This window comes from Thunnus maccoyii, chromosome 1 (assembly GCF_910596095.1).
Source record: "Thunnus maccoyii chromosome 1, fThuMac1.1, whole genome shotgun sequence".
NCBI classification, from domain to species: domain Eukaryota; kingdom Metazoa; phylum Chordata; class Actinopteri; order Scombriformes; family Scombridae; genus Thunnus; species Thunnus maccoyii.
In genome coordinates, this window is record NC_056533.1 from 31116199 (window position 1) to 31130592 (window position 14394).

Here is a 14394-nt window from a genome sequence, read left to right on the forward strand (position 1 = left end):
CGGATAGGTTTAAAGGGAAACTCGGGCCAGATTTTCCACTACAGGAGCAGAATCTGCACATGTTACTGTTGACAAGACACTCTGCACATCAGTCCAGAGAGTTGTTGTTTTGTTTGTTCCCAAGCTTCTTAATGATAGCTTATTTTTAGCACGAGTTACTCATTTCGCCTGCTTCAGGCTAATCTGCTGTTTTTTGTTTTAGCTGCAATGTAAACTAAAAAACTATTTTAAGCGTCTTAGCAAGACACTGTGTAAACACAAAAAAACATTTGTGCACTGTGTATGTCAACAGTATTTAGCAAGTCCTTCTGAACTTCATAGCAACTTGTCACTTGGCTTCCAGACCGCCGTTTCATAACGACTGCTGTAAGCCTGATGTCTCCCGCTTTTCACATTTTGCAGGACTGCTTCACGGTTGAAGGAGAGGACCTGAAGCATGACTTTGAGAGGCTTCAGCTAGGGATGGAGATGGTGGGCTTTCTTCCTGCCACGCGCAAACAGTGAGTAACACACGACCGCAATAAGCGTGTGATAAGAATAAGTTAAATAGTCGCCCAGTGACAAATTTGTTGTGCAAAGAAGGAAGAAAGTCTTGTAACTCACAATACAAACAGCAGTCACATAAATGCCCATAAATACGATATAGACATATTAGGAGCTTTCATTCATTTGATCACCAAATCCACATTTTTTACGCTGCACAATTTGAAAAATGTGATTTTCAGTCAACATTATTCTTGACTGTTGTTTAGGATCTTCTCCCTGCTGTCAGCCATCCTCCACCTGGGCAACATCCGCTACAAGAGGAAAACGTACAGGGACGACTCCATCGACATCTGTAACCCGGAGGTGCTGCCTGTCGTCTCAGAACTGCTGGAGGTACTGCAAGATAATGTGTTTTGTTAACTGGAATGACTGGGCACGATAATTTATACACACATAGTCTACTAAAAAAAAACTATTTTGCAGGTACAAAATTAAAACAGTCACCAGGGTTTAAATATGGGGGTGAGATGCTTTTGCATAATTTAGAATTTAATTATCCACCCAGAATTATATCATGCACACAAAGATTTTCATTTTATTGGATTGTTATATCCCCAATGACACAACAATTTCCTGAAAGCTCTTATCTGTTCATTGGGTAACTTACAGGTCTGTCTGTCCCTTAGTCATTCATTCATTTTCATGTCTTCTCCAGCTACACTACTAGTGTATTGATCAGACATCCTACAGTACTTCCTTTTCACCGAGCGTTATCTTATCTTTATCACTTTATCTTAATGTTGTTATTCAACAGGAACTAGTCCTCAACATCCATTAAGTCAGTCTTTTCCTGTTAACTTTGTCGAGTGACGTCGGGGACGTGCGTTTCTCTCCATTCAAAGTTCGGTTTGCTCGAATTTCCTCGGAGCCTGTAGTAGTTAATAAATACACACGGGGCCCTAACGTTTACATTACCTACTGTAGAGATTATGGTTCAGTGACAGTAGAGCAATATCCTAGTGACGTGATTTAAGTGTTATTGTTTGTGGATCATTAGCTAATTGACTGACTAGACAGGTTAAAAATTGAATTCTCAATGTATTCACTGTCTTTATTATAAGTTAAAAGATATGTGTTTGTATAGAATTCTCAGGTCTCCCTTCTGACTAGATGTCTGTGCTGACAGGATGTTTGTGGGACATGCAGACTGATAAGAAGATGGGTTTTCAATACAGAGAACATTGCTATTGTTTTTTTATGCATACTTGTCATCTCACACCCAAGTTCTTTATGGTATTTCTTATGCACTGGTCTACTTCCAATCGTTTCTAGTTGTTTCTTACTTTAATAATAATAATAATAATAATAATGATGATGATATTTTCTCCTTGCACTTGTACCTGGTCAGATACTTTTGAGTCACTGTCCTCTGATGCCTGAATGTTTTGCCTTGTTTGCAAGTTGCTTCGGATAAAAGTGTCTAAACAGACTAAAACTAAACTGACGAAGATGAAAAGCAGCTTGAATAGAAAGTGTCAAATTTCCTCTCAGCGAGTCAAAATGAAACAAAATATATATACGATGATGATCAAGGGTTCTGTGGTCACGGTGCACACTGTGTCATTTTGGTACAAAAAAAGACATTACAGTGAATGATCAACTTTTTCGTTAACTTTCACTTTCTCTCTCGCTGTCATGACCAGGTCAAAGAAGAGATGCTGTTTGAAGCTCTGACAACACGGAAGACAGTTACTGTGGGAGAGAAGCTGATCGTTCCTTACAAGCTTGCAGAGGTGAGACCGCAGCAGTACTAATCCCAGATAAATATCGTCGGACTAGCAGCAAAATACAGTTATAAATACAGAAAAGCTACATAATACGTATAGATGGAAACACCTGGTGTATCTCTGCTTGCATCGCTCAGTGTGCATCATCTTAACACACAGGGTCAGTTATTGTATGTTTGAACGTTTTCTTATGCTCAAGCTAAGTAACATCCTCAGTAATGTGACAGGAGGCACGCTGCCAACTCAATAACTGCTCTGTAGCCTCGGCTCTCCAGTCTGACCCGGCCATGTTTACAGGACAGCGTGCACCAGTACCGGATCTCCTCCTGCCCCCCCCCTCCCCCTCCCCCCACCCCTCTCTCTCCAGCTCTTCCAGCAGCCTGTGGCCACACATGAACACACATGTACACATAGTCACTCTGACACACACACACACATGCACAAAGTCATTCAGTCTGTTTAGAGAGAAGGGAAGGCATTTCAAGCCCCTCTACAGTTTTCATTGGGACCCCCGCTCTGAAAACAAACACACGTCATGGTCTGCAGATGAGAGCCATCTGAGAGAGAAGAGGGGACAACACGGATATACAGTGTAACATGCCTGTCTGCAGATGGTTTCACACAGATTTAGTTCATTTGGAAAGTCCTCATCGCGCCTCATCATCTCATTCCAGTGATGTCAAATGTCGAATCTTCTCTTGCACACATAACTGTGATTTGGGTTAAATGTTTTTGCTTATTTTCCAGTACAAATGTCTTTTAATAATCACCCCCCCAAAACAGCCACAGCAGTATTTTACCACAAACTATCCCAGACGACGGCGATGTGTTACACATTCCCATCAAAACGGCAACAACTTCATAATGGCCGTTAGATGTTTAGGAGCCATTTCATATGAACAAACAATGATTGTTTTGGTAGCACACTGGGTGGTCTTAGTGTAAATATTGCTCTAACAGCCACAACAATCTCATTGCCTGTTAACTGAAATCATACACTCGAAAACTTCAAAGAAATCTGAACGTTTCTGTAATGAGTTTTTCACCATTTGTTCAGAGTTATGAAGCTATTTCCCTTCGAATGTTTTGAGTTGAATTTCCTCTAAATAATGAAAAGCTTATGGGTAATTAGACCACAGTATGTATGGAGTTCAGAATAATATCTGTCCTGACTCATGAAAGGAATATTTGAGGTTGCTAAAAATATCCTGGTTGATTATTTAGAAACAAAAGAATTGTTACTTTGAGTAGCCACTTCATGGTTTGTTTTGTTTTTTGAAGGTCACAGACTCACCTTTGCTTCTCCAAGGTCAAATCTTTCCAGCGGATATGCGAATTTGAACGTTTTCTCTCAATTAGGAGTTTTTTAAAAAAATGATTCAGGACACTGGTTCTTTCTCAGTCTACCCCAAGGTTTCGATACTGGGCACATAAAACGTAATGTTCTGTATCTTCCAAACATTTCAAGTCTAACTGATACTAAATTGCATGTTTTTTCTGCTACAGCATGCTTATATTCTCTGTAAACCCCATGTTCTTTTGAACACAAAAGGATTTATATTTTACTTTTTTTTTCTTCATGATGGCGTCCCCAATTTTTGCATTACTTTTTAACAGATTTTGAACAACAACCCAGAGTTTTCCCGCTAAAGTCTCTTTCTTATCTAACTTATAAACATGAACACACTCTTTTCCTGCACCTCAGCTTGTTGAACAAGCCACCAAACAAACATTTGTCTGCTAACCACTAATGTCAATTTGCAGACTAGATAGCTAATAAGCTGCTCAGCTGCAGCACATTAAACAGCATAAAAACATGTTGTTGTGGTCTTTACTCTTCAATACCACTGCTAACAACACATTTTCTGGCCAGTGTTTGTAAGCTACAGCGTTTTCTTTCTCATGCCCTGCCAGAGATCAACCTGCCAGCCATTGTCAATCAAACACAGATACTATATATATATATATATACACACACACAATCTTTGTTTAGCCTATTAAAGCTATTCTTTCCATTAGGCCTAGCTTAAAATGCTAACCTTCTACAGCCTCATCCATCAGAACTTGGCAGATCAAACTTTCTGTGTCACACTAGATCGGATTGGCAAATATTATGAGTCACCCTGATGAATGTTAGGCTGGCTAATGACATTAATAATGGCCCTGAGCCGTCCTGCTGTGACACAGTGCAGGCTGCCAGCATGTCTGTCATGTTGCTGTCTGTGCCAAAGTCTCTGTAGGGAATATCAAGGCTAGAGAGGTTGCTCACGCCATCTGCTTTTTAGTTTCTAGGGTATCCCATTATATAAATTCCATCAAGAGTACTAAATATAATGGCTACTGACAGTACAATAATGTCATGAATTATACGTAGTTCAGAATGTTAATGTCTGATTGTGAAAGTGAAATACGACTGTCTGCACATTTAGACATCTTTTTAATACATTTTTTTAAAACTAAGGCTAGACATACAGTACAAGGCCAAGCTGTAATGGCGGTGCACACAGATGCTGCAGCCACGTCAGGCTCCCAAAATGATGACAATATTGTATGTGGCAATTTCTGTAATGGGGGAAATGACTACTTGCATTTTATGTTTTTTTCACTTATTTTCTGTTTTTATTATATCTGTTCATATTGCGTGTACGCCGCAGCACTGAAGGAACACAATTTCATTCCCCTGTATGCTGAGTATTGTATCCGGAGGGAATGACTTGATCAATTGTACCTTGACCTTATACAGATGAGACATTGCACTTACACAGGAACGTCTGCAGGTGTATCAAACATCAAAACGCACTACGATGAATACAGTTAACATAGATGGCGAAACTAAATTAAATGGAAATGAGACAGACGAGGTTATAAATAAAAACGGCATAGTAAAAAGGCATTATATAACAACACATTGCAGTTCAAGTTTGCTTTAAAAGAGGATCCTGATCAGGCTGCACTCACCAGCGAAGGCCTAGTAGTAACCTTGTAAGTAACAGTTGTATCCCTCATAGCTCCACCTTACTATATACTATACTATATGTGTGTCTTTCCAGGCTGGTACGGTGCGAGACTCCATGGCGAAGTCGCTATACAGCGCTCTGTTTGACTGGATCGTCTTCAGGATCAACCACGCTCTGCTCAACATCAAGGACCTTGAGGAGACAACCAAGGTAGGACGACACAGACGTATCAGCTTTTACAGTAATATGTTACACAGATGAACAGTCTAAATCATAGACAGAATAGACATGAATCTTGTCATCATGTCCGTCTGGATTTGATCTAAGAGATTCTCAAACATTTAAAATGTTAAAATAAAAACCATTTCACACACACAGTTGTTGCCATGTTTTAATGTTTTCAGTATTTCAGTGAACAAACTTTTCCAACATGAGTAAATCGGTTATATTTTTACATTTTTTTTTTGTTCACGTCATGTTTGTTTTTTTTTTCCTCAGATCTTGTCCATTGGAGTGCTGGACATTTTTGGTTTTGAGGACTATGAGAACAACAGCTTCGAACAGTTCTGCATCAACTTCGCCAACGAACGTCTCCAGCATTACTTCAACCAGCACATCTTCAAGCTTGAACAAGTAAGACGTCTAATAGGATGCTTTTTGTCAGCGTAAAAACACGAAGGTTGACGATTCTGAGGACCTGACTTCCTATTTAACTCTTTGACCAGGATGTGAACTTCTGAGCTACTGTAGAACTGCAACTATTATTTTAACTTCTTGTAGATCTACCCGCTTAAGTTCTTTCCAAGGAAATCCCTCATCCTTATCACAGCACACAGTGTACATACGTTACAATGACATTGAAACAATGGAGGAATTCTTAATCACATTACATAACACGGTTAGTTGAGAACCTGACAGCCGTATGACTCAAATCACCCCTCCCTGAGGCCGCCCCGACCGTGGATGTATATTCTGTTAAGTGAGCTTATTAACTTCAAAGAGCTTCTTTATGTCATGATCTCTAAGTTTTGCCTGTTAGTTAAACATCGTGTTTACCTTTGAAAGTGACTAAATCAGCAGCCTGTCTTGACAAGTTTGAGAGGCATGAGATGTTTGAAAGCTTCTATTCAGTTTAGGAATTGCACCAAGACACGGAGGCGTGTGTCCTCAGTCACTCCTGTTTTGTACAAAGGCAGTTGTTCACAAACCCCGACTTACCTCCATAAATATGTCAAGGCTTATACTATATGTGTATGTCATGAGACAAGACTGCAAAGACGTCTTTGTTCTTGTGAGGTCAGGGGAAATAAATGCAGGCTTATTGCAAAAATGTAAATTATGTACATGTCAGATTTGTCATGTTAAGATGATTTCTTCATACATATGACCTGATGACTTATGCAAGCGATGGCACAAGACTTCAAGCTCGCATGATGTAAACAGGTTGTCGAGCGTGTATGTTTTCTCTGTTTTCAATGTGAAAAGAAGTAGAGCTGCAGTGATTGGTTGATTTGTGGATCGACAGCAGCTATTTTGATAACTGATAGTTTTAGTCGTCTTTTAAGCAAAAATGACAAACATTGGCTGGTTGCAGATTCTCAGATGTGAGGATTTGATGTTTGTCTCTGTCATATATAAGAGTAAACTGAATACTTTTTGGGTTTCTGAGTGTTAATCGAAAAGAAAACACTGTCTAAGTACTTACAATTAATCATCTTGAGCTGTTGGTAATTATAACAAGTGTTTTCCTCTAATGTTCTGACATTTGATAAACAAAATGATAAATCGAGAAAAGAATCGGCCGATAATGAAAAATAATGAAAATAACTGTTAGCTGCAACACTTAAAAGAATCTCTGCAGGGAACAAACAAGAACATTTAAGACATTTTTTATAGTAAAAAGAAATCTAAACACGTAGCATGTGCAATAGTTGAGGCACCCTGTAAGTCAGTATGTTGCCTCCAAATGTTTCTTTAACCAGCAAACAGTCTTCCCAGTCTTGCTAAAATATTTCCTCCACTCCTTTGCAGAATACTTCTTACTTAGAAACGGTTGTTTTGCTTGGAAAAGCATGTTTTAGATCCAACTGAAAATTTCCATAAGGACAGTAAAGGCCATTAAAAAAAACCCTGAATCTTCTGTATCTTTAAGTAGTTCATGGTTGATTTTTAAGGAATGTTTAGGATCAAAGTCTTGTAATAGTCCTCTTAGACCTCTTTTCAGTTTTTTCACTGACTGAGACTTCAGCTTCCAGTATTTGTTGATACTTATTAGGATCCCACAGCGCTTCCTGTGCTACTGTTTGCAGCACAAACCCAGTCCGCAAAAATCCAACCCCAAGTGAAACAGTTTGGCAAAGTACTCTTTTCTTCAAATGTATCTTATTTTTTTATGTGATCCATCTTCTTATTTGTGTTTGTGGTGCATTCTGAAAATGTGGATTTTTTTTTTTTTCATCTAGTCAATCAACAAAACATATAGTCTGCCCAGAACTATTCATTTTCTGGCATGCAATACATATTTTTTGGATCAGTCTAACCCTACTGTACACTGTCTGCATGTGCATACTACATATCCTGGGCTTTGTGTGTCCAACAAAGTGCACTTTATGCAAATCTATTTCAATCAGCCGCTTTGTCAGAAGGTTGAAACCTTGCCGAAAACAACCATCCAATCAGATAACGACAGACCTCATGTCCCTCCACTTTCTGATGAGTTAATGTGAAGCAAACATTTGCATGAAGCAAACATTCAGTTGAGCAGTCAAACTATAGTTTAGTACGGAGATTAGGCTTGTTTTTGAGCCGCTGTAGACTGCCAAAGGCAAAAGTTACACACGATACGTTGTACAAGTCTATAATTTAATTGCTTTTTAACTTTTGCATTTGGCTTTTGCAGTATTTTTGGTCATTATTGCTCTTGCAGAGATGTAGCCACTCATACTCAGCCAGACCTGACACACAGTTTACAATATATTGACCTCCGTGACACCCAGCGACACGGCGTGTGAACAGGGCTGTGAAATTATCTGTGAATGTGTACTCCTATTGATTTCTGATGTTTTCCATGAATCATGCTGCCACTGCAGTTTTTATGGCATGTTTTAACCACCACACATCCTGGATTTTATGTGGCCAATAATCAGTTCTAATCCACATTTTATTAAAATATGAGCTTGAGAAAATTAACATAGTTTTGGAGTACTAATCTTATAACATTGGGTTAAAACTGTACCCAAAGGAAACAGATGAATTTACAGTGGGTATTCATAATGGCTTACTGTAAGTAGAGTATAGCATTAGTTATATGTGGAAAAATCAATGTACACTACTAAGGCAGCCTGAAAGCCTCTGAAAATGATTGAACCAGGATTTACTGAGAGCTGGCGTGTTTCATATTTCCGCTGAAGCCAGCTTCACACCCTGGTATACAGTTACATACAGTATATTTCCATTCATCTGTTTGCCAATGAGTCACTGTGTTGGAGCAGTTTTGGGGCTAAACGGTTTGCTTAAGGGCACATTGATGGTCATTTTAAGGGGTAACAGTACTCATTATCTTATTTTTTCAACCTTTTCAAACAAACTCTCTGCCAACAATCACATTGTTGAGAAGTCCATAAAACTTTATCCATGTGGCACTTTTCAAAACCAGAGTTACAAAGTAATTCACAATTTTAAAAAAGACATTAAGGGCCTTTGAACAAATATTTATGACAAAAACAAGTAAAAAATCCTTTAAAATGTCTTTGAGAAGAAAGAAAAGAAGAAGAAAAGTTTGGTTACCACAGGTCTTGAGCGAGGCAGAACCAGGCCTTAAAAATATATAGACAAAAATCTAAATATGGAGTCTTGATTAGTAATAAAGCAGCAGAAATTTGAACTAATTGGAGACATGCCCAATGGATGATTGGTTCAAGCTGTTGGAAGGATTAGCAATGTTTATTAATTGAAAATAAATAGACTGTATAACTGACCTAAGTTAACCCCTAGGTTTCTGGAGGCCACCTTTGAGTTAGAAACCAGGGAACCTGAGTGCTGTTGAAAAAATGTCAAAGATCTGGTTTTGTGTAAAGACCAGAACTTCTAGTTTTGTTGAGACTGTTGAGATATCCTGGCATTAATATCCTTAAGACAGTTATATAAAATGGCCAGTTGGACATTATCAGCCCAGCAATAATAAGAGATTTTGCCTGAATGGAAGTATGTAAAGTGAGAATAAGACAGGTCCTAGGACTGACCCTTGAGGAACTCCACAAAAAGACAAGATGGGAAAATGTTACTACAGTATATGACATTTTTATAAAACTTTGCTGATCTACACTGGAGAGATCTAAGCTGGTAACATAATCAGCAGATATTGTCCAACTTTTAAATCTGCTTTCAGGATGTTGAGAATGAAGATTTGTGTGTGTGATGAAAAGGCGGAAGGAAGAGGATGTCAGTAGTAAAATTAGTTTCTCAGCCTTTCCTTGATCATGTACTGTATACTTACTACACAGACCATAAATCCCTCTGTACCATAGTAACTCCTCGAATAGTCAAACATCACATGAACACAGATACACACACTCATTAGAGTGGTAATAGAAGTGCAATTTTCCATTTCACTCAATATTTTATGGAGATCTTGTAAATGTGTTTCATGTTTTGTTGCTACAAAGTTTCGACAGATAAATAAAACCATCAGATGGAGCTTGTGATGACAGGCAGAGATGTATGTAAAACATTAATCACAGGAAATGGACTCTTACTTACAATATACTTATTGGGATGAAGTAATGTAACACTATTTGTAACAGAAACTGTAAAATAATATGAAAACACTTGAGACCGAGACATGTTATGCTTTGTTTTTCTTGTCAGTTGAGTCAAAACAAGAGTGAATCAAACTGGTTTTAGGAAGATGCTTTAAAAACATGTAGAGGGGGTGGATACGGCATCCTGTGTAGCATGAGGGAATCCAATACAACACCCCCACAAACCACAGCTCAGTGATGAGAAGAGCTGAGTCAGCACCCATCTGACACACAGTTTGAATATTGTAAAGCTTCACAATCTGTTGTATCAGATTATATTACACAGGTGTTTGTTTTTATAGTCTCCACCCAGTGTGTGTCATTAAACCACAGGAGTGAAATACTGTGTTTAGTAACTTACTGTCATCTTCGGAAATTCAGACTTGATGTTGTGAAAGGATGAAAAGTACAGATTCAGCCTTATTATTATTATTATCCAAGAGGAAATTAAAGACATAGGTCACAGACGTACACTGATGAAAATTAACATACTTACATAATATAAAGCAATATAATGTATAAAACTGTCTAGAAGATATCTTTGATGATTTCTGGGGGGGTTAATGGTCTCGGTTGAAATATGCTCTCACAAAAAATAGTTAAGAATAGAAATCCATCTTCCAGCTGTTGCACTGAACTTCTTGAAACTTTAATTTTCCAGGGAAACGCTGACCTTTAAATGGCTCTATGGATGTTAAGGAAATAGTTGTTTTTCCAGACTCAGGAATACAGTCTCAAAAAAACAGCTCTTCCATCTGATTTTGTAATATTTCCAAGTGGATGGACCAGCTGCGGTTTTCAATAGGAGAGCAACAGCCGGTGTTGATGAATGTATTTTGTTAAAAAAAAAATGGTTAAAAAATCTCTTGTTGATAGAAATCAAATGGAATCTGTTGGGTTGTTTGCGTGGAGAAAGTCCAGCACAAACAACAAATCACTGAGCAGAGACAGGATGTGTCACAAAATAATGCTTTCAAATTATTGTAATGTTAATGAAATGTAATTTTTCTACAAGAATGACTAGCAGCAGAATTAAACTAGAAAGCTCCTCTGTTTGATTTGCGGATTGCAAAGCTTTAAAGCGAAACAATATCATTTTATTTGACCAAATACTGAAAAAGTGACAACAGAAAGGGATCATCTTCCCTTTTAGAGTGTTCCTCCCTGTGAACTTTATTGTCTTCAGCACTGAAAGTGGCTCAAACAACAATAATTAACTTGAATTTTTTTCAGCCTCCTGACTTTAGGCTAACAAGAGAAGAGACTAGAGAAAAGGAGGACTAGTGATTTTTTATTAAACCTCCCCTAGATTAAGGTCTTTATTGGCTAAATCTCTTTCCCAGGATCACAGGGGGAAAAAACATGTATGGGGAAGAACATTGCTAAATGCTCTGAATGCTTCTCTCATTATTAAACCACAGAGAGGCCAGGCAAGATCTGAAGAGTGTTTTATAGCACGGCGAGACAACATGAAAGCATGCATGCAAACAACATTGTTGCTTTGATAATAGAATTTAAAACAGCCCGACTTACGTAGGACTGTTGTCTGTTTTTGATGAAGCATTGATTATTAATATTTTTATGGGTGAGAGATGTCTTTGATGCCACATGCACTTTGGACTTACACTGAATATTTCCAATTGCTTAAAACATAAATATGCAACAGTATATACAAATACAAAAATGTATTTTATGTTTATATGTGTGTTGAAACAAGGCAGCTTCTGCAAAAGTTGCTTTGTTGCCACATGAGAAATAAACCTTTTTTATCACTGATCTGCAGCTACTCAGAAATCTATATGAGGCTGATTTATCTGAATGTCCTTGAGCTTTAGGATTGCAGTCTGCCTACATTCAAACTCTCAGAACAATAGTATAACGCTGAGCTTTCTGTTTGTATTTTGCGTTCCTGTAGGAGGAATATAGGGCAGAGGGCATCAGCTGGCGAAACATCGACTACATCGACAACACAGGCTGCATCAACCTGATCAGCAAGAAGCCCACAGCGTTGTTCCACCTCCTGGATGAAGAGTGCAAGTGGGTCTTTCAGCCTGTCTGGCTACCTGTTTTACCTGTTCATTTCATTTCAAACGCATCTTATGTTTTTTTTTTTTGTGTTGGAAACTCCCACTATCAAGCGCTTCAGGCATGTTGAAACAAAATTGGCAGGTGTCCATGCTATCATCACTCTCCATCTGCTGGCTTTGTGCATTTTTTTTTTTTTGCTAACTTGTCAGTCTTATTAATTTTATAGGATGATAGTATGTGAGGCTGCGTCCCTCTCGGCTTGTCAGTTCAATGCTTTAAAGAAAACTCTATGAACTTCATGCATGCTTTAGGCCATTAGGTGCAAATCAAATGTAGTTTTTATTAGCTCATTTAACCACTCAAAAAGTCTGCCAAAGAAAATGTCAAGCATGTGTGATAACCGATGGGGTTAGAAACACACAGGACTGCAGCTAAGGGGTCTGTCAAACCCTTCAGAGCAGAGAGAACATTAAGCTCCATAAGTTGAAAAGTTTTGCTGACATGCAGATTTTTTAAAAACTCACACTGTAGGGATGACAGCAGGTCTCAACACTCTTACAGGGAAAGGAAAAGCAATCCTAATGAAACTACTTAATGTCAGGGAGTAAAAAACAAACTCTACGTGTCTTGGAGGAGGTGCAGGGTTGTCACATCTCACCTAAAATATATTAAGACCTTCACAGCTTTATGGGGAAAAGATTCTGGCTGTTTGTCCCTGCATGTGACGGGTTTATTGTCACATATTAAAGGGGTTTTTTTTTGCCATTTTTGCCTTTTATTTGCTCATTTTAAACAATAAATAAATGCAAATGTGTTAAACGTATGTGTATTTTAACTGATATAGTCTTTGAAATGAAATCAGATTACCTTTTTTTAATTCTTACAGATTCACAGCTGTACTATGACTATTTTTACTAACAATATTTCCAGTTTAAATTTCCCCTTGTTCTCCATTTGGACACCGAATCAAATTCCTCCCACTAGGAATAGCTGGGAATAGCGCTGAGACTTTGGCTGTGATGTTTTCATAGCTCAGGTTTCACCCCGTTCCAAAAGCCCTGGTGTCTCATTCTTCCCCTCTTCTCTTCCTGTAAACTGTTGATTTTCTGCAGAATTTCTGGCTCTAGATGTTAAAGGAAAAAGGAGGGACATGTGAGCCAGGATCGGTTTAAAATGATAATCCTCATCCAGTGGCATCGGAGGATAAAATGTCAAAACTGTTTACAAATCAGATCATGTTAACTCGCCAGCTTTCCACTGGCCCACTATAAGTAATGGGGGAGGTGACTGTTGTTGACTGTATGGTCAAGATGGGAAAAAAGTAATTTCTTTAAGTCCTTATGTGCTGTTTTAGATGAACAGATCAGGAATCTATAGAATCTTTTAATCTTCATAATATAGCTGACAGCTTTACACAGTGTTATTCCTTTACAGAGCTTCTCTTGTAATGTGTTTTCATTTAGAAGACAGATGTAAAAAAACGCATTGTTCTTTAGCTCGCCTTGAAAACGATACAAACTTAACTCTTTTGTCCTTCATTTCAGCTTCCCTCAAGCCACCAACCAGACTTTGTTGGATAAGTTCAAGCGGCAACATGAGGGAAACAGCTACATCGAGTTCCCCGCTGTCATGGAGCCCGCCTTCATTATCCGACACTATGCTGGCAAGGTCAAGTACGGTGTCAAGGTCAGTGTTATCTTTAACTTTACTTCTCCTCCCTCATAATAATCGATTAGACAGAAAGAGAAGAGAAACAGCAGCCAATCTCCACTTTGTTGCTCCACCTTTTGAGCTTTTGTTGTGGTGTTTTTCTTACACATTCACACACAACTGATTAAGTGTAATAAGTTCTGCATTGTATCACTCTACATGTCTTCAAACAGTTAAAACATCATGGAGCTGAAAGTCATAAAACCAAAAAATTATGTCACCTGTATAAAATAAATAATCTGCTAGATTTTGTGGGAAATTATATTGTCACAGTAAGTGGTGATTATATTACATAATAAATAAATAAATAAATAAATTGAAATCATGTAATGTAATGAAAATAAGAAGAAATATTATGTAATATAATGTACTATGTAATATATTTAGTATAATAATACAGGCATAACAAATGTAGTCGCAGTTAATATCATGACAACCTTTTAAATTTTAACACCAAGATCACACACTGAAATACACACAAACTACAATTGCACTGCTTCTGGTTCAATAACAATAAAAAGGCATTTTTATTCTCTTTTTCTATATTACACAATCAAATCGAGATCTGACATCTGTCATGAACTGCAGCCCCGTCACGGCCCGTCAACCAGGAAATGCTTTTACAAT

At 38.0% G+C, this 14394-nt stretch overlaps 1 protein-coding gene across 7 annotated transcripts in view; it reads left to right on the forward strand.

Annotated features, from left to right (window-relative positions):
• The window catches only part of myo9aa (myosin IXAa), a 110508-nt gene that overhangs the window by 68492 nt on the left and 27622 nt on the right, over positions 1-14394 (forward strand). For all 7 annotated transcript variants that reach the window (XM_042429443.1, XM_042429887.1, XM_042429525.1 and 4 more), the window contains 7 exons: positions 403-500; positions 753-879; positions 2190-2279; positions 5324-5440; positions 5729-5863; positions 11945-12066; positions 13602-13743. In XM_042429443.1, coding sequence (XP_042285377.1) covers positions 403-500; positions 753-879; positions 2190-2279; positions 5324-5440; positions 5729-5863; positions 11945-12066; positions 13602-13743 — 831 coding nt within the window. The remainder of the gene's footprint in view (positions 1-402; positions 501-752; positions 880-2189; positions 2280-5323; positions 5441-5728; positions 5864-11944; positions 12067-13601; positions 13744-14394) is intronic.